Source organism: Phocoena sinus, chromosome 11 (genome assembly GCF_008692025.1).
Source record: "Phocoena sinus isolate mPhoSin1 chromosome 11, mPhoSin1.pri, whole genome shotgun sequence".
Classification (NCBI taxonomy): Eukaryota; Metazoa; Chordata; class Mammalia; order Artiodactyla; family Phocoenidae; genus Phocoena; species Phocoena sinus.
The window spans coordinates 64,883,863-64,904,574 of NC_045773.1; the positions used below are offsets into that span (position 1 = coordinate 64,883,863).

At 41.4% G+C, this 20,712-nt stretch overlaps 1 protein-coding gene across 8 annotated transcripts in view; it reads left to right on the forward strand.

Moving 5' to 3' along the window:
* ANKS1A (ankyrin repeat and sterile alpha motif domain containing 1A) overlaps nucleotides 1-20,712 on the forward strand; it is a 190,953-nt gene that overhangs the window by 58,701 nt on the left and 111,540 nt on the right. For all 8 annotated transcript variants that reach the window (XM_032647518.1, XM_032647519.1, XM_032647520.1 and 5 more), the window contains exons 2-3: nucleotides 17,243-17,323; nucleotides 19,114-19,270. In XM_032647518.1, the coding sequence (XP_032503409.1) occupies nucleotides 17,243-17,323; nucleotides 19,114-19,270 (238 nt within the window). The remainder of the gene's footprint in view (nucleotides 1-17,242; nucleotides 17,324-19,113; nucleotides 19,271-20,712) is intronic.

Below are 20,712 nucleotides of genomic sequence, written 5' to 3' on the forward strand. Positions count from 1 at the left end.
TACAGGCCAATATCACTGATGAACATAGATGCAAAAATCCTCAACAAAATACTAGCAAACAGAATCCAACAGCACATTAAAAGGATCATACACCATGATCAAGTGGGGTTTATTCCAGGAATGCAAGGATTCTTCAATATACGCAAATCTATCAATGTGATAAACCATATTAACAAATTGAAGGAGAAAAACCATATGATCATCTCAATAGATGCAGAGAAAGCTTTCAACAAAATTCAACACCCATTTATGATAAAAACCCTGCAGAAAGGCATAGAGGGAACTTTCCTCAACATAATAAAGGCCATATACGACAAACCCACAGCCAACATCATCCTCAATGGTGAAAAACTGAAAGCATTTCCACTAAGATCAGGAACAAGACAAGGTTGCCCACTCTCACCACTCTCATTCAACATAGTTTTGGAAGTTTTAGCCACAGCAATCAGAGAAGAAAAGGAAATAAAAGGAATCCAAATTGGAAAAGAAGAAGTAAAGCTGTCACTGTTTGCAGATGACATGATACTATACATAGAGAATCCTAAAGATGCTACCAGAAAACTACTAGAGCTAATCAATGAATTTGGTAAAGTAGCAGGATACAAAATTAATGCACAGAAATCTCTGGCATTCCTATATACTAATGATGAAAAATCTGAAAGTGAAATCAAGAAAACACTCCCATTTACCATTGCAACAAAAAGAATAAAATATCTAGGAATAAACCTACCTAAGGAGACAAAAGACCTGTATGCAGAAAATTATAAGACACTGATGAAAGAAATTAAAGATGATACAAATAGATGGAGAGATATACCATGTTCTTGGATTGGAAGAATCAACATTGTGAAAATGACTCTATTACCCAAAGCAATCTATAGGTTCAATGCAATCCCTATCAAACTACCACTGGCATTTTTCACAGAACTAGAACAAAAAATTTCGCAATTTGTATGGAAACACAAAAGACCCCAAATAACCAAAGCAATCTTGAGAACGAAAAACAGAGCTGGAGGAATCAGGCTCCGTGACTTCAGACTATACTACAAAGCTACAGTAATCAGGACAGTATGGTACTGGCACAAAAACAGAAATATAGATCAATGGAACAGGATAGAAAGCCCAGAGATAAACCCACGCACATATGGACACCTTATCTTTGATAAAGGAGGCAGGAATGTACAGTGGAGAAAGGACAGCCTCTTCAATAAGTGGTGCTGGGAAAACTGGACAGGTACATGTAAAAGTATGAGATTAGATCACTCCCTAACACCATACACAAAAATAAGCTCAAAATGGATTAAAGACCTAAATGTAAGGCCAGAAACTATCAAACTCTTAGAGAAAAACATAGGCAGAACACTCTATGACATACATCACAGCAAGATCCTTTCTGACCCACCTCCTAGAGTAATGGAAATAATACCAAAAATAAACAAATGGGACCTAATGAAACTTCAAAGCTTTTGCACAGCAAAGGAAACCATAAACAAGACCAAAAGACAACCCTCAGAATGGGAGAAAAATATTTGCAAATGAAGCAACTGACAAAGGATTAATCTCCAGAATTTACAAGCAGCTCATGCAGCTCAATAACAAAAAAACAAACAACCCAATCCAAAAATGGGCAGAAGACCTAAATAGACATTTCTCCAAAGAAGATATACAGACTGCCAACAAACACATGAAAGAATGCTCAACATCATTAATCATTAGAGAAATGCAAATCAAAACTACAATGAGATATCATCTCACACCAGTCAGAATGGCCATCATCAAAAAATCTAGAAACAATAAATACTGGAGAGGGTGTGGAGAAAAGGGAACACTCTTGCACTGCTGGTGGGAATGTGAATTGGTTCAGCCACTATGGAGAACAGTATGGAGGTTCCTTAAAAAACTACAAATAGAACTACCGTATGACCCAGCAATCCCACTACTGGGCATATACCCTGAGAAAACCAAAATTCAAGAAGAGTCATGTACCAAAATGTTCATTGCAGCTCTATTTACAATAGCCCAGAGATGGAAACAACCTGAGTGCCCATCATCGGATGAATGGATAAAGAAGATGTGGCACATATATACAGTGGAATATTACTCAGCCATAAAAAGAAACGAAATCGAGCTATTTGTAATGAGGTGGATAGACCTAGAGTCTGTCATACAGAGTGAAGTAAGTCAGAAAGAAAAAGACAAATACCGTATGCTAACACATATATATGGAAGTTAAGAAAAAAAAATGTCATGAAGAACCTAGGGGTAAGACAGGAATAAAGACGCAGACCTACTGGAGAACGGACTTGAGTATATGGGGAGGGGGAAGGGTGAGCTGTGACAGGGCGAGAGAGAGTCATGGACATATACACACTAACAAATGTAGTAAGGTAGATAGCTAGTGGGAAGCAGCCGCATGGCACAGGGATATTGGCTCGGTGCTTTGTGACAGCCTGGAGGGGTGGGATAGGGAGGGTGGGAGGGAGGGAGAAGCAAGAGGGAAGACATATGGGAACATATGTATATGTATAACTGATTCACTTTGTTATAAAGCAGAAACTAACACACCATTGTAAAGCAATTATACCCCAATAAAGATGTTAAAAAATAATAATAATTGCCATGTTTCTTTCAAGAACAGGATGTAATTGTTAGAAAGGAAATAATCTGCTTGCAGAAGTCACCTTGGCTACACAGAACTAAAGCAGAGAGGAGGTTCTTAATAAAATGATTCTGCGAAGGGGGTGGTTACTTGTATCATAGCTGTCTTGCTTCAGAGTAAACGATGTTGCTTGAATCGGAAGTCTTTGCCCTGGACTAGTTGCCTGGCACGGCAGGGGTTCGCTGCAGGTGGGGGATCACTTGCTGCATTTTGGAAAGAGTGTATTTTGATTTTGTCAATGGAAGAAGATACTTAAGGCAGTCAAGATCATTTTGGAGGTTATTTCAGGCATAAGGCAATGATTTTGGAAATGAAAAGGAAGGGACAAATTTGTGAACTGTTTTAGAATGTAGACTATCTGGGATTTGGTAACCCCCTGTTGACTCATTCACCTCCCTGATCTCACCATCACTTAAACTAGCAGTAGGCCACCATTTTGTACAATTCCTATAATGTGTTCTAAAATCCACCGGCGTTTGAAATCACTGACCTATTTGGTACCCTCCTCTGGGGACTGCTACTGCTGTCATTTGGGCAAGCTTGTTCTTAAGCCTCTGTAATTGAAGAGCTCCATTCAGAAGCAAATGGGAATAATTGATTTTCATCCTCCAGAGGCTGGAAAAATCAGAGACCACAGGAGGGTTTTTAAAAAGGAGACCAAATCCAGAAATAAATTTACTCCAGAACCCCTTCTTAAAAGAACTCTCTTAAGAATCTTGTAACTGGAAGCCCATCTCTCTGGAATAGATCTGGCTCAACTTTAAAAAAAAAAAAAAGTGGATGTGTGTGCTGTTAAAGGAAAAATTGTTCTGACACTTGTTAAAAGATTAAGGAAGATTTTCAGACGAGTGCAGTAGGAGTATTGCCATAGGGGAGAGAAACCAGGCTCATCTTCATATACAACAAGGACCAGTGGGGATTTTTGGCCAAAGAGGAGGGTGAGTGAGTCAGTGGATGGAAAATTTCTAAGAGGAGACATCAAGGATAGGGGGATTCTTGCTAAACTGACCTAACAGGATTCTTGCTATAGGCAGGCCAAGGACTTAGACATCAAAGAGGGGGGATGAGGAACTGGATCAGATATCAAGGGTGGGAGAACTCTTGATAAACTTACTTAACAGAATTCTTGCTAAAACTGGGCTGAGCAGGTCAAAGATAGGATGGGGACCAAAGTCAAGGCCTAGTTGAAAAGAGTGTTCAGAGGAGCCTGACTAAAATTTGGTCAAGGAGAGAGGGGTGTGTGTGTGTGTGTGTGTGTGTGTGTGTGTGTGTGTGTGTGTTTTATTTGAAAAGTAATACATGCCTCACCCCTAGAACAAATCAGTCTCAACAGTTTGGTATATAGCCTTCCATATGTTAGTATAGGCTTAGAAAAATACACTGTTCTTACAGAAATGAGATCATACTCTACATACTGTTATGCAGGTGCATTTCCCACTTCATGTATCTTCCACGTTTTTTCATGTCAGCACATATACACTGGTCTCATTCTTTAGAATACTTTGCTTCACTTTAGATATTGATGCCAAACCCTTATATTTTAAATTCCAGTTTATAATTTTTTTCACATACGTTATCCCATTTATTCCATAAAACAACTCTCTCAGGGTAGGGATAGGACAAGTGACATGTCTACTTTATATAAAGTTTAGATGATCTACTAGAGATTTTGTAGCTAATACAATGTGTCAAATCCAGGATTCACTCATATGGGTCAGTTGCATGTGTGAAAAAAAAATTAGATCTTTGACATTCAGCTTACAAATTAGCAACATTCAGAATACTATTTTTGTTGTGATGCTTGGGACATTTAGGAAATATATGTGGTGTGTATTGGACCTAGAATCTGATAATAAATTTCATTTGAGGTGTATATCACTTTTACATTATTAATTTCTATCTTGAAATTTTGTTATTTTAATTTCCTTAAAACAACAAAATTATCATCTTTAAATACTTTAAGATTAAATGAATTCAGTCAGCTTGTAGCTTTCATTATAATGTTGATGCTTTCAGTAGTTACCTTAAGTAACAAGATTTGTCAGCTAATTGGATTTCTGGAAATGTTAATAGGAGTCTTTTGGTTAACTACCTCTATTCATTTCTCTCTGGGACCTGGTTCCTACCTAGAATATAGTGCCTCTCTTTCAAGACTCTTCATTGGTTTCCTATAACCCTGGAGAGAAAAAAATGAGTAAGACAGAATGAATGAGGGGCGGGGAATGTGAAGCATGGTGGAAGTGAAAGTGTATGAGCTGTGGGAAATTCATCTTATTCAGGAATGAGAAAAAACAGCTGAGAGAGTGGTTTTCAAGAAGTTGTATATAGCACAGTGTTAAGATTTTGGAGTTAAACCAGTGTCACCCATTCCAGCTCTGTGACTCTGGTTAAGTTATTCATCCCTGTACCTGTCAGTTTCCTAGGGTTCCCTTATAGGGTTCTGGTGAGAAGTAAACAGTGAGTTGTTTAATCCACTTAAAGTATACTTGGCTCATAGCAAACATTTAATATTGGCTGTTATTTCCAGGCCGTTTAGACTCAAAATACCAAGAAAAGGGTCTCAAAGTCTGGATGGAGTAAAGTGACCATATAATTTATTGTCCAGGCTAGGATTCTGTTAATAATTATGCTGGGACAACAGATATAAGCCAGGATTTATGGTTTCCCTAAGTTGGAGGCATCTTTGCCCCCAAATGTGACTGATTAAGGCATCTTGCCTTCCTACCCAGCTCAGTTAAGCCTGTGGACTTTGACAAGCCAAGGAGCAAATCATTCTTAAAAGCTTTTCTGCGTGTGCACGCACACACACACAGACACACTCTCTCTCTCTCTCTCTCTCTCTCTCTCTCTCTGTCATATACTCACTGAACAATACAAGAAACCTTGCTTTTTCTTTCCAGGTAACATGTTACTAGAATATGAATCTGCACATATATTTAGACAAATCTGTACATTGTTTTTTACTCAAAAAATAACTTGACAGGATATTTGAGTTCTTAGAAATAGTTTCCATAATCTAAAAAAGTAATTCACCATAGCCATCTTTAAATAGCTAGGCCCCCTCATGCTTTTATGTGTAGATTTCTCTTACCTGTGTAGATTTCTCACACCTTTATGTGTAGATTTCTCTTACTGCATGTGCCCGGTGCAGTGCTTTCTTGACAGTGAGGATACGGTGGTAAACATAATATATTCCGATCTGCCCGGAAGTTGCTTGTGGTCTAGTGAGAAAGGCAATCAAATAATGACAAATACAGAGCTCTGAACTGAGATCATTGTCATCAAGGCGGAGTACAAGGAGCTCTACAAGTAGCTCATGAAGAGCCCTGCCTGGCCTGGGGAGGAAAGGAAAGAGTTCCCTGAGGAGGAGAGCTTTGCTCAATGCTGAAGGGGAGTTGAAGAGGCAGGAGGGAACGGGGGGTTGGGGAGGAGGCAGGAGGGAGCCTGACCTTCTAGGAAAGAAGAGCCTGCATTAGGAGTGCAGAAAACTAGGAAGTGTTTGCTCTTAAAAGATCACCTTGGCTGCAGTGTGATCACACACCCTTCGCCCTGGTTGCAGAGCCCTTTCATCCCTTTTTCTTGAGAACGGATGCCACTCATCCGAGCAGTAACCCATGTTCCCTTAGCATTTGCAGTTCTTTTTATAGCATGAATCTCACTGCATTATAATTTTTTGCTTCTACGCCTCTGAGGTTCTTTAGGGCAGTGGCTTGGTCTTATTTATTATAAGGAACCTAGAATAGCACAGTGGCTTTTCTGCTCCTTCCCCTCCCCACAAATATTTGACTATTTACTCTGTGCCCTGTACTGTGTGCTTGCATGTTTGGGAAGGTGGTACAAGATGGGCATGGTCCTTGCTATCATGGAGCATGCGATGTGACAGGAGTCAGAATTTTGAACTCTGGAGACCATTTTCATGCAGTTCAGCACTTCTGTGACTTTTCCTGCTGTTGTGGAACAGAAACAGTGAATGCTGGAGTGTTAAGAAGCCAGGCTAAGGTAAATTGAATCAAATAAAAGATAAGGGCCCCCAAAGTAATAGCGTAAACGGTGAGGGAAATATGGCTTGTAAAAATGTGATTATACATTATTCCTCATGACTGCATTGCAGTAAGAGCAGCGCGCTCCCGCGGTGGTATCTTGTCTCAGGTTGTCATATCCATGTCCATGTTGAGACTGTGCTCCCTCTTGCCACCATTCCCATTCCCCCTTCCCGGCGTTGATAGGGAGGCAGTGATTGAAAATAGCAGTTACTGGCGTGAATGTACAAGGTTTCTAACAGTCCCTGCTCTCCAGGAACTTGCTGGTTTGTGTGTATGTGTGGTGGGCGGAGGGGTGGGTATTGTGTGTGCACAGATTACTGACTAGAAACAGAAGACCCTTGTTCTTGGCAGGAGAGGGGAGAGCTCCTTGCTGGCCTTGTGGAAAAAGGGGGCCATTCTTCCAAGTTTTTTGTGTGAGTTGTGTCACCTGTGAGGTTAAAATGGGGCGTTGCCTTTCCACTGTGTTTCTGTCTCATAAGGGAATAAACCCTTCAAAGTCACTGCCTTTCGTCACATGTTTGAAACACAAAACTCATGGCCACAAAAGCCAAGGTGACCAGAAATATACATTTCATAGTTGACAAGGACTTGTCTAGCCTGACGTGTTGTGTCAGAATCGTTTCTGCACCATCCTTACCAAGGGGCATTTGTACACACCTCAGTTCTTTTCTGGGAAAGCAGCCACTTCTAGCTCTTAGCTCTGAGCTTCAGGTGTTTCCGCCATATTTCTGATTATTATGCTTATGTTGCTGTTTCTTGATTTAAAAATTTTACACATTCTCTCTCAGTCTTTGTTATGGAAGAGCAGGGTTTAGCTTTCTTGCACTCTCTCGGTCCACTGCCTCCCCCTTCATCCTTCAGATGTGTCACAATTTTTAGTTACATCAGTATCTAATGTTTATATTATTATGCTATTAGTATTATTCACCTGCTGAACCAACTAATATACTCCAATTCTTTTTTTTTTCTCGTTCTGCCTCTCTTGTTGGTTTTCTGAGTTTCCTATGTCCAGCTTACCCTTAATCCCCAAACTAAAACCATACTTTTTAAATCCCTAAATATTCTTTTCCACATTCCAGGCGGACCCATCAGTTGATCTTGTCAGTTTTATTTTCTCCCACGGATGCCAAAGCCCTGCATCCTCCAGCGATGGTTGGGTATTTCTGAGGCTTGCTGTACACTTGATTCTCTTTGCCTTTTTTTGTCCCGTTTCCTGGATGCCTGTCTTCTCTCTTGGTTTGCTCGCTTATTTGGTAGAGCGCATCCTCCAGTCACTTCCTGATAAAAGGGTGTGTGGGAGGTAAAATTTAAGACTCTGCATGTCTAAAAATATCTTTATTCTCTGTTTATACTTGACTGATTCTTTGTCTGCTATAGAATTCTAGGTTGGAAATCATTTCACCTTCGAATTTTGAAAGCATTGCTCCTTTGTCTTATGGCTTACAGAAACGAAAGCCATAAGACTTTTTGAAAGTCTTGAAATTATTGAAAATTCTGATGCCAGTCAGTCCTTTGTATGTGAACTGTTTTTCCTCTCTGGAGACTGTATTCTCTTTATCCCATGTATTCTGAAATTTCACAGTGTGCCTTGGGATGGGTCTTTTTAAAAATTATTTATTGTACTAAGTATAAGATGGACTCTTTGAACTGGAAGTTCATATCCTTCAGTTCTAGGAAAATTTATTTCTTTGATAATTTTCTCCTCTCTTTCTCTGGAACTCTTGGTCCTCTAATTTTCTTATCTTTTCTCTGGAATTTCCTATCTCTTTTTTGGTTCCACTTTCTGAAGGATTTACTGAACTTTATCATCTAGCTCTTTATTTATATTTCTACTGTAATTTTTTAAAAAATTATTTTATTTATTTATTTTTGGCTGCATTGGGTCTTTGTTGCTGTGCGCAGGCTTCCTTTAGTTGCAGCGAGCGGGGGCTACTCTTCATTGCGGTGCGCGGGCTTCTCATTGCGGTGGCTTCTCTTGTCGCAGAGCACGGGCTCTAGGCGCACAGCCTTCAGTAGTTGTGGCACGTGGGCTTCCGTAGTTGTGGCACATGGACTCAGTAGTTGTGGCTCACAGGCTCTAGAGCACAGGCTCAGTAGTTGTGGCTCATGGGCTTAGTTGCTCCACGGCATGTGGGATCTTCCCGGACCAGGGCTCGAACCCATGTCCCCTGCATTGGCAGGCAGATTCTTAACCACTGTGCCACCAGGGAAGTCCCACTACTATAATTTTTTAATTTCCAAAAGCTTTACACTGATTGTTCCAATTTTTTCTAATCCAGTTCTTGTGTGATAATAGGCTTTTTTGGTTGAAGTTTTATTTGGTTCCTTAGAGTCCCTTTATCCTGTTTGTTTTGTGCTCTCTCTTTTCATGTTGAATGCTTTCCTCAAATGTATGGTTCCTCAAATGTATGGTGATCCTTGGTTGTCATTTTAATTTAAAAGTGAGACACCAAAAAAGCCGATTGGATGGTCTATATACAGGTGGGATGAACTTGTCAGGGTTGGGTTTTATATGCTCTATCTAGGGTGTTTGGGCAGGAATCCACCTGCTTTGTTGGGGAATCCCTGAAAGTCAGCATCTATTGAACCGTTCTGTGGAGTCATTTGGTTTCTACAGGAAAAAATCTTCTAACCTTCTGTTTGCAAGTGGAGGGTAGGGCTATTAGCATTTTGGGAGCCAAGTGGGTGAGCAGGTCTGGAACCTCGTCCTTCAGGATGTAAACTTCCTTTTAGGGCCTTTGTTTTCGGTACAGTGCCTCTTCCTAACTCCTGCTGTTCCTAAAGTCCCTGGGTTTAGAGCCCACCTGGTTCAGTTTCTTCACAAAATAAATCCACCTTCTCCTTCCTGGGTGCAGGGGCAATAGTCTACTGGCTGCCCTGCATGTGACCGGAGAGGGCTAATGCTGCTGCATACAGAATTTGTATCAAGTCCTCGTTTTCAGCCCCTCCTCATCTCTGGTCTCCTGTGCCACTAGGTACTTCTAATCACTGACCCTTCCCAGGGTGCTTGTGTGAATTGGCATCCCCTTCCCTGGGTGCAGGGATTCACTTTCTTAGCTTTGCCAATTTATCTACTTTTCATCTTCCAAAAATGTTGACATTTTATGTTCACTGTTATCCTTCTCGTATTCTTTTTTTGTTTGTTTTTACTCTCATTTTAGTGGGTTTCAGGATTGAGCAAAAATAAAAATACATGTTCAGTTTTTCCCAGTCAACTAGAATTCCTTTGGCATTGTTTTGGGGGTTTCTTGTCTGATCATTTCATGTCTGTAAGTTGTGTCTTTCTCCAAAGATCACAAGCTTCTTTGACAATGGGAATGGTTTCCTAGACTCCTTATTATCTCTCCTTTTACCCTCAACAGTTAATTATGTAGAAAGCATTTTAGTAAGGACGTGTCAAATTCATTTGAGTAAGATGAAGTCTTTTTAAAATTAGACTGACTTTGGACAGTGTTTCCTTCTGTTGGAAAACTGCCAGTCCTTCCTGAGGTTCAGAGATAAATCTGCCTTTGCAAGGATAACTAAAAGAGGAAAACAGAGAAGGCCTTTGGCAGAAAAAGGCTGATGAGACAAACTCCTGTTTAGACCTTAATGATTTAATGAAGAATTGATGGAGAGCTGCCCAGAACCTCTCTTCCCCCTCAAGTTTGTTGCCGTTGCTCCCTCAGGGTCAGTGATGGAGCAGGCCCTTTTCCGACTTGGTGTTCTGAGAGTCTTTGACTTCCTAAGGACTAATGCAGGAGGAGACCCACAGAGCTTCAAGTTTTTAAAAAAAATAAATTTATTTATTTCATTGGGTTTCTGTTGCTGCTCGCGGGCTTTCTCTAGTTGCGGCAAGTGGGGGCTACTCATTGTGGTGTGCGGGCTGGTGGCTTCTCTTGTTGTGGAGCACGGGCTCTAGGCATGTGGGCTTCAGTAGTTGTGGCACGTGGGCTCAGTAGTTGTGGCTCACGGGCTCTAGAGCGCAGGCTCAGTAGTTGTGGCGCACGGGCTTAGTTGCTTCATGGCATGTGGGATCTTCCCGGACCAGGGCTCGAACCTGTGTCCCCTGCACTGGCAGGCAGATTCTTAACCACTGAGGCACCAGGGAAGTCCCTCCAAGTTGTTTTGTCTCAACAGTTAAGGTCAAGAGCCTGAATAAACTAGAAGGAATATGCATTAGAAGTCAGACGTGGGATTTTGTTTCAGTTCCACATTAATTAGCTATATGACAATCAGTAAGTCATTTGGACTTCAGTTTTCTTACCTGTAAGATGGAAATAACAACATGTATTCCCTACTTTATAATATCGTTGTAAGGGCAACATACATGTTTGTCAACATTTGAGCACTGTCATTTTAAACTAACCATGTAACCATGGTATTCCAGACCCTCATCTGCCTACTGACTGAACATCTACACATGGGAGTCCAAATTCATTTCAGCCTCAACTAATCCAAAACAAAACTCCCTGTGCCTCCTCCCTTCCCCTGCCTCATACTGCCACAATCACGAAACAAAGCAACACGGGTTTTCCTCCTCAAATTACTCTCTCATTAGCCACTGAATTGTTCACACACACACCCCCCGCCCAATTTGGTCACCAGATCCTGTCTTTTCTATTGAATCTATCCTTTTTTCTCAGCGCTCCTTACCACTGCCTTTGTTCAGGTCCTTACTTCATGCCTGAATTGCTAACTGGTAGCTGGGCTCCCTGGATCTAGTCACACACTTCTTCCAGTCTATCGTCTATACAAATGCTTAGCATAATGATTTTTTTTCAAATTCGGAAATATTTAAAACCATCAACAGTATGGTGGATAACAAATTCACTAAGTTCCCACTTCCCAGCTGTCAACAGAAGGATTTTTGTAAAACTTACATCTTATCATTCCCTGCTTGAAACTTTCAGTGGCCCACGGGACCCTTCATGACCGGGCTCTGCCTGCCTCTCCATCCTCGCATTCACCATCATGCTCCAGCCACTCACAGGTACTTGCACTTGCCCCAGTTTGCTGGGACTACTCAGGAGACCTTGAATTTGGGCGTTTCCTCCTTGTTTCTCCTGCCTGGCTGATTCCATCTAAGCTTTAAAGGCTCAGCTTAAGTGTCTCGTCTGTCTGCAAAGCCTCCCTTATTCCCATTTCCGCGTGAGCTATGCTTTGCATACTTCCTAGAATTCATGCAGTGTATCGTCGTTTGTTTACTCGTCTGACTTCCCCACTCTCCTCAAGGGTGGAGACTATAACTTTCTGGCGTATGGAAGATAGTGCCTAAACATTTATTCAGTTGAACTGGATTGGACACTCTGCCAGCCCATTGAGATGCCATTACTTGTCTGTGTGAAGTAAGCAGTTAGGTAACTGGACAACATGAAGCAAGCTTGCTGACAGCTAAGAGCCACTGTAGGATATCGTTTAGTCCTGATCCCACAGAGTAGTCACAGATGAAAGTGGACTGGCCATTTTGGTTCCAACTTACGGTTCTTCTGTCTCTGTGTTTTATGTAAAGATATCTCAGATGCAGTATGCTTACATGTCCCATCGAGAGATTGTTGCCATTTTTAATGGATAGAGAGTAGCAGGTTCATTACACTACACAGAGATCATGTCACACTGGGGTCGCAGCTTAGGAAAAACCGAATGTTAGAAGTTGCAAACTGGTAGCCCTGGGCAGTTCCTTGCACAGTGCTGTGCTCTAGGAAACATGAAGGAGTCCCTTAAACGGCTTAAAATATATAGTATGGAAGCGCAGCATAAAGAATTCACTGTGGTCCAAGGTCAAATGTAACCAGTGCTGTGGTGATGGTGCACTAAATGTTTAGGGATCTCCTGTACCTTTCTTTTTCTTTTCCTGGTTCTCTTGGTGCTTTGTGCTCTGCTTTTGTTTGTTAGTGATCAGCCCTTTGGTACTTACTGCTTTAGAGAAACCTAATAGGACAGCTGTGATAGGGAGGAAGGCCTAGATTGTAAATAGCTCTTTTCTTGGGCTGCCAAAAGGGAAGAAACTTGGGTGGAGGGGGATGTTACTACCATCCTGTCTGAAGCTAAGATTCCAAGCAGAGAGATGACAGTTCTCTATCTTCATTTAGGTTTTATTTAATATATTCCCCATTCCCCCAAATTTTTCCCCATGAGCATTTAGAAGAAATGCTAGTTAGAGCAAAAGGAGGGGAAAAGGCCTTACCCAGTTGGGAAAGTTGCAGGAAAGTGCTTATCTTTCTGCCTTGTCTTTTCTAATTGTTTTGAGGTAGTTTTAGTGCTGGTATGGGATATCCAAACTTAATCACCTCTAAACCGGAGACATGGAGGTAAAAGTTAGAAAATGACAGAGGGCTTGCTCAGTTCTGCCTTTTTGTTAAAAGCAAGGGCAGTTTAAACCTCAGTTTTAAGGTTACTTTGGGACCTGGATTGAGATGGTTGAAGAGGTAGCAGATTCCTAATGCAGTACTAGGAGCTGACAGACCTGAGCTCCCAGATGCTTTAACCAGTGTTACTATTCCCTTTTTCCCAACTCCTCTTGTTTATTCCAGTCATCTTGCTATTGTGTGCGACCTTGTATGACTGCATCTTCACTTCATCTTGTCATCCGGTTAGATCACAAAGTCCCTGTTTGGCCAAAGGCCAAGAGCACCATAAATGGGAGTTTTGGATCTGCCACTGATTTGGCTTGTAATTTGGGGCAAATAATTTGTTTTTGGGTTTTAGTGTCACCTAGTTTATAATAGAATGATGATTTTTTGTCTTGTGGGGCGATTTGAAACTAAGTATGAAAATTGTACCTCCTAGGTTTTCCAGATCTGTTTCACTTTCCATCGTTCTATTCATTGTCAGGCATAGGTATATTATTTTTGGTTTAGGAAATGAGGTATAATTGTGACAAAGAGATCATTGCTTTTAACTTTTCATTTGGAAGGTGCTATAGGAATCCAAGCTTAATGGAGGATGGGGACACCAGGAAGAAACTCAAGCTCCTGACCTTGTCACCAGCTTCCTTAGTTGACAAGGAACAAATAATGTAGCTGTCAGTACACATGTCCTCTCTTTTCACTTAAAATTTATCTTAAGCTTTTAAGCCAAATACCTACATGCTTATTAAAGTGACCCATGTCACACATATACAACCATTTATTATTAACATTTCATTTTTTTCTCTTCTTTTCCCTGTACATAGGTTCCTTCCCCTCTTTAAAAAAAATATTCTGAAAAGACTACTACATGAATGTATTCTCACTGTGTTTTACATAGTGTGGTAGAATACAGAGCAGAACGTGAAAGTCCCCCTTCACCACTCTGTGGTGCCCCCGCGACACACGCTTCCTTCCCCAGAGGGAACCACTGTCAACACTGGATGAACATGCTTCCCATCGCCATCCAAGGGTGTGTGCGTGTGCGTGTGTGTGCATGTGTGTACTTATAAAATGAGGGCTTATCTTTTGAATATTATACAATGACTTCTTTTTTTTCACTTTACTGTAACACAGCATATCTTATAAAATCTTTCCACGTCAGGACAAGTAAGTCCAACTTGTTATTTTCCTTTGTTGTTAACTGTTACGTAATAATTCATTTTATGGGGGTACCTGGTATTTAACTCCCTACCTATAGGTGGACGTTAAATTTGTAGTTCTTACTCTTACAGTGGATCAGTCCTGAACAAGGATGTGTCTTTGTGCGTGTGTACAAGCGTTTCTGTTGGATAGTGCCTGAAGTGGAAATGCTGGCCCAGAGTGAATGCCTATTTTTGGTTTTGGTGGGTGCTTCTGAATTGTCTTCCCAGAGGAATTCACCAATTTAAATTCGTACCAGTGGTATTTAAGAGTGTTTGTTTCCCTGATCTTTACAAGCGTTTTATAACGTCATCATTTTCATTTTTGTCAGTCTGATAGGTGAAAAGTGGTATGTGATTATTCTAATTGGCATTCTTCTAGGTTGTGTTTCTGTAGATATAGCCTTGTCTGATTTCTGCCTTTTAGGAATCCCTCAACATTGCCAGTTACTTGATAACATTTTTTCTTATTTTCTTAGGCTGAATCTCTCTATCTGTTTTATGTCCATCAATTATCTGTGGTGTAGGGTGGGAATCGTTTCACTTCATACAACTTTAGACAGGAGATGGGGTAAACTTGTGCACTCAATTTACAGTCGTGATAAATGTCTCTCATATATATTTTTTCTCTACAATATTTACAATTTTTTTTCTTTTTTCTCCTTAGCATTACATTGTAACCTCTATTCTGTCTTATTACACAGCAATATAAATAGTATATAATATTCTATCTGTCTCCACCTTAGTTATCATAGTCATTTCTCTGTTGATGGACTTTTAGGCTATTTCTAAAATTTTATTGTTATAAATAATGCTGCTTCCAACATCTGTGTAATAAAGGCTCTGGGCCCAGATGGTTTTACTGGTGATTATAATTTTAGTGCTCTATCAGGGATATTAGCTCGGTGCTTTGTGACAGCCTGGAGGGGTGGGATAGGGAGAGTGGGAGGGAGGGAGACGCAAGAGGGAGGACATATGGGAACATGTATATATATAACTGATTCACTTTGTTGTAGAGCAGAAACTAACACACCATTGTAAAGCAGTTGTACCCCAATAAAGATGTTAAAAATAAATAAATAACAAAGTAATTCTTTCTCAAAAAAGAAAAAAATTTTAGTGCTCTATGTCAGTGATTCCTGAATATAGAAATGCGTAGATAGCTGCCCAGGTGATCTGTGACTTAAACCTAATACTGATATCACCCAATAATGGTAGCACAAAAAGCAAAAACTTTAGACCAGCTTCCTTTATGAATGAAGATGTGAAAATGCTAAGTAAAATACTCTCAAGTAGAAGTCACTGATATGGCCCTAATGGATAATGGCCAAATAAGGTTTACTCCAGGAATGAAAGAATGGCTCAACATTAGGAAAGCTATTGATAGGGCTTCCCTGGTGGCGCAGTTGTTGAGAGTCCGCCTGCCGATACAGGGGACACGGGTTCGTGCCCCGGTCCGGGAGGATCCCACATGCTGTGGAGTGGCTGGGCCTGTGAGCCATGGCCGCTGAGCCTGCGCGTCCGGAACCTGTGCTCCGCAGTGGGGGAGCCACAGCAGTGAGAGGCCCGCGCACCACAAAAAAAAAAAAAAAAATTAGTTGGTTCACTGTGAAAAACTATGATATTATCCATAGATACAAAAACGTATTTAAATTAAACAGTATTTCTAATACATTTAAAAGGGAAAAAAATAAGATACTTCCTTTACATGTTACAGAGTGTCTACCTCTAACTAACTGCCAATAGCATTAGCAGGACAGAACAAGGCTTCCCTCTACTACTTAATAGTATTTTAGAAGCTCTGGCCAATGTAGTAAGGTATGAAACAGAAGTCAGAATTAAGGCTTTGAGGATTAAATGAGATGACATTTCAACCATCTTAGTCTGATATTTCTGATTCAAATAAGGCACTCAAATTGTAGATTCTGTTGTTATTCTTTTTATTACCAATAAGACATATTCACAAAGGAAAGACAGAATTGTCCCTTGCATCTTAACACATGTATCCTGCTGCTTTTATGAATGTGGGTTCTTTGATCTTAGTCCTTGTGGTTGAATGATCCTGATTATCTGGTCTAGAGTTTCTCTCAAGACTTCAGTCACCAGGAGTAGAGGTGGGTACTCAGTACCTGTAACTGACTGAATGGTTTGGTTCAGTGATTTTTAAAAATTTTTGGCTGCATTGGGTCTTCGTTGTGGTATGTGGGCTTCTCATCGCGGTGGCTTCTCTTGTCATAGAGCATGGGCTCTAGGCGTGCAGGCTTCATAGTTGTGGCACGCAGGCTCTAGAGCACAGGCTCAGTAGTTGTGGCACATGGGCTTACTTGCTTCACAGCATGTGGGATCTTCCTGGACCAGGGATCGAACCAGTGTCCCCTGCATTGGCAGGCTCATTCTTAACCACTGTGCCACCAGGGAAGTCCCTGGTTCAGTGATATTTTTGATGACCTTTCAACGAGCTGTTCTTACAATCCTGACAGTATTCAGAGACACGAGTCCCAGACTGAGTGAGTAATAAAGTTACCAATGAGGAGGGGCTTCCCTGGTGGCGCAGTGGTTGAGAGTCCGCCTGCTGATGCAGGGGACACGGGTTCGTGCCCCAGTCCGGGAAGATCCCACATGCCGTGGAGCGGCTGGGCCCGTGAGCCATGGCCACTGAGCCTGCGTGTCCGGAGCCTGTGCTCCGCAACAGGAGAGGCCACAACAGTCAGAGGCCCGCATACCGCAAAAAAAAAAAAAAAAAAAAAAAAAGGAAAGTTACCAATGAGGAGAATGATACAGGAAAACAAGCTCTGAAATGATGACACGGTTGTCTTGATACTTGACTCCTTGTTCAGCACCCCATTGTGTACCCTCAGTGCTGTGCATTTCTGTAGTAAATAGCTGCTTTCTTTTATCAGGAGTCATGTGGAAGTAACCCATTTGGTTAACCACCACACAGAATTCTTTTCCAGGCAGCTAGATGTCTCTAAATTTGGTTTGTGACTTCAGTTTTTTTTTTTCCCCCTATAGCATCTGGAGAGGGCCAAATGTGAACTGTGTTGACAGCACTGGGTATACACCTCTGCACCATGCTGCTTTGAATGGCCATAAGTAAGTATTAACGTGCTACATTCCTGCCCCACTCTTCAGAACCCAGGCCTTCAGATTGTCTTTTTAAATTTTTTCCTTCTGTAAGGGTGTACAAAGCAGGGATGCTGAAGAACAGAGAAAAACTAAATTTAGTGCATCCAGAATTCTTGAGTCTCTCTTTAGTGTATAATATAAACATCCTTCCCCACCCCACTCCCAAAATAACTTTAACCAAAGGTTAAGTTTTACCTTTCTTCTGCTTATTCTTTTCCCCTTTGAAATGGGACAGTGCCTTGCAATGATCTGAATACAAAGCTCAGATGTGGGGCAGCCAGAACATAATGGTGCTGGATGATGTATTATGTAACCAGTCCCTTTATAAACTGAAAATAGATCGAGTGGTCATGAGAAACTTTCTTTCTGTTGACTTTATCTTTCTGCTTGCCACTCTTTCCTCATAAAATTAGCCTTGTCCACAACAAGAACCATTTTTAAGGGGAAAAATAAATAAATAATATGGCCTACTTAATTCCCTTGAGTATAGAGAGGTTATCAGGAATTTGTGATTTGTGTGGGGTTTGTCTGGGAAGTTTTCTGGAGAAGGTGTGCTTTGGCAAGGGGGTGGGTGGTGGTTTGAGAGAAGGCACAGGTTTCAGTGGTTTGGCAGCTTGAAGAGGGCGCTGCCCTTCAAGTGAGGTAGAATGGCAAGGCTCAGAGCAGGAGCAGGCCGAGTGGTGGAGTACAGTACGTAGATTTGCCAGGAAGAATGAAAACCAGAGTGTAACGGAAGACAGGGCATCGGGGAGAGTTTGAGGCCTAATACTAAAGGAGATAAGCAGTAGAAGTTTAGTTTTTATGGGGAAGGATTATTGGGACCATTTAGATTTTTCCGAGCGAGAACAGGGCCCTACCACCTCATGGTATTCTGTTTCACTTTTGCAATATTTGGCCCAGCCTAATTGATGCTGATGTGCCGGAAAGAAGCAATGGTTGTTTCCTTCTACATTAAACTTTTCTAAGATATATGGAATGTGATCATTTCCTGTAATGTGGTCTTTTCTATAACCATCTTAGACAAAGCTAACAGAAAATCTGTAGAGACTCCCTCCATCTTAAATGGTGGGGTAACCTGAATTCAAGTGAATCTCAGACTTAAATGACTGTAGCTTGTTAGCCAAGTTCATCTCCAGATGCTGTTTTTATTTACAGTGGAGATTTTCTTTGACCTCATGTGCGTGGGGATAGTTATACATTTATATCTACTTAATTAGTGGTGTCACCAAGAAGGAAGCCAAGTCCTTCTTTCTGGATGTATCAAGTGATACCATACGCATCTGGCTTATGTTTGCAACCACTTTAATTCTGCTCTGCGTGTCCGCTTCCAGCTCCCACATCACTAAGTGCTCTGAATAATGTGGTGAATAATGATATTTGTTTTGCATGACTGCTTTTATGTAAATTCTATCCCTGAATGCTGTTTCAACATCACAAACAAGGAAACATTGCAAGGTTTAGACAAGGGGACCAGACGTTTTCAAAATAATGGAAAATAGATGGATTATGTAGAAAGCCCAGATACACCAGGAGGTGATGAGTCAGTGTAGTGTGCCTCAAGATGGCTCAGCTGCTGTCAACAGCTGTACAAGTAGCTCATGGAATAAAAGGAAGAGCTGGGTGGTGAGCTCAGGTAGAGATGGGGAGCCAGGTGAGATAATCTCTGTGAAAGGGCTTTGTGCCAAACAGATGTGCAGAACTGTTAGTACGAAAGACTTGTGGGTTCTGCAAACTCATGATCGATTTTTGCCTTCTAGGGATGTGGTCGAGGTTCTTCTGAGGAACGACGCGCTGACCAACGTGGCTGACTCTAAAGGCTGTTACCCTCTGCACTTGGCAGCCTGGAAAGGAGATGCCCAGATAGTGCGATTGCTCATCCATCAAGGGCCCTCACACACCAAAGTCAATGAACAGGTTGGAGGGAAGGGAAGCTTTCTCCACTCAGCTACAGCCAGACCTTGGCAGTCCCATCACCGTCTCAGTCCCGTAACTCAGATCTCAGGGAACCAGCTCTTCCCTGGCCTAAGGGTGATTCCCCTCTTCCCAGCGCTACTCCTTCTAGTGCGTCAGGGAAACCTTGTACCATGAAGGGTGCATTTCATATGCATTTGAATCGTGCAGATTTGGAATAGTACTGTAACAAAGTTATAAATACTCACCTCACGTGCAAAACTGGAAATAATGCAAATCCTGCAAAATTGCCCCGAGTTCATTTCAAACCGGGGGGCTTTTGCCATCAACGTGGCAGTGCAGCTTTAGCTGGTAAACAGAAATACTCCCAGCATGTGTTGGTACTATGTGAACCATGCCCTTGTTTTACGTACATCGGAACTTACAGAAGTGGTGGTACGAGTGCTAGTGCTGAAAAATGAACTCACAAAGACATGTGAGTGGAGGTCTGAGGTGATTCAGCAGAATGAAGGTCATTTCCATGTGTCCTCTAATGTTCATGTACTACTGACCATGCTTTGACAAAGCAGAGAGAATTCTTAAAAAATAAAAAAGGCAGCATTTGAGCAGAAACACCACACACTGGCCATGGATTCAGGTACTCTGAGACTGCACCTTCTCTTCTTTATATTTATTCCTTTGGGAAAGTTATATTTGAATTATGTAAGTTCTAGACAAACCTCTCATAAAATACACCTCCCTGTAGTTTGGATCTGAGATGGTGTCGATTTGCGAGGAGATGGGCCCTCTCTGAATGACAAGCCATTCTCCTGTTGCCCTCTCTGCTCTGAACTGAAGTGGATACTTTTCTTATTTGCTTGAAGGAGAGAGATGCTGCCCTTTCTCAGTAAGCTTAGGACTGTTTCACTAGTGACTTTGCTGAGAGGAGATTGTTCAGTTACCTGTAGGATTAGATCAGGGTTATTCCTCAAAAAAATAGGAAACCATTCTTGAAGTCCCCCTGTCAGCAAGACCATGCACATTCTCAGTGAGCTGTTAAGAGCACACTTTTGATTCAGAGAAGGGCAGCTTCACTGTGAGGGGTGAGAAAACTACAGCAGTGCTCCCAGCTCTCTCCACTTGGAGATTGTTTGTGTACAGCTGTTCGTCGGCCTCCCTTTCCCCCTTCTGGCTGTATTTTCTGGATAGGTGAGCAACAGACATTCAAGATCATCAATGAGGATGTTTGTTTTATAACATTAGGAAGGAAAATTGTCTCTTTAGAATTGCCTCTTTAGGACCTAAATGCAACTTTACTCCTCCTGGCTAATGTGACAGTAATTTCTCTTATCTGGAGGAAATTTATAGAAGAGGTTTGCTTTTAACTAATATTCCTCAATGTGGAAAAATCTAGTCACCCATTAAAGTCGTTCTCGTTTAAGAAATTTTCAGCCACCATTTCTAAT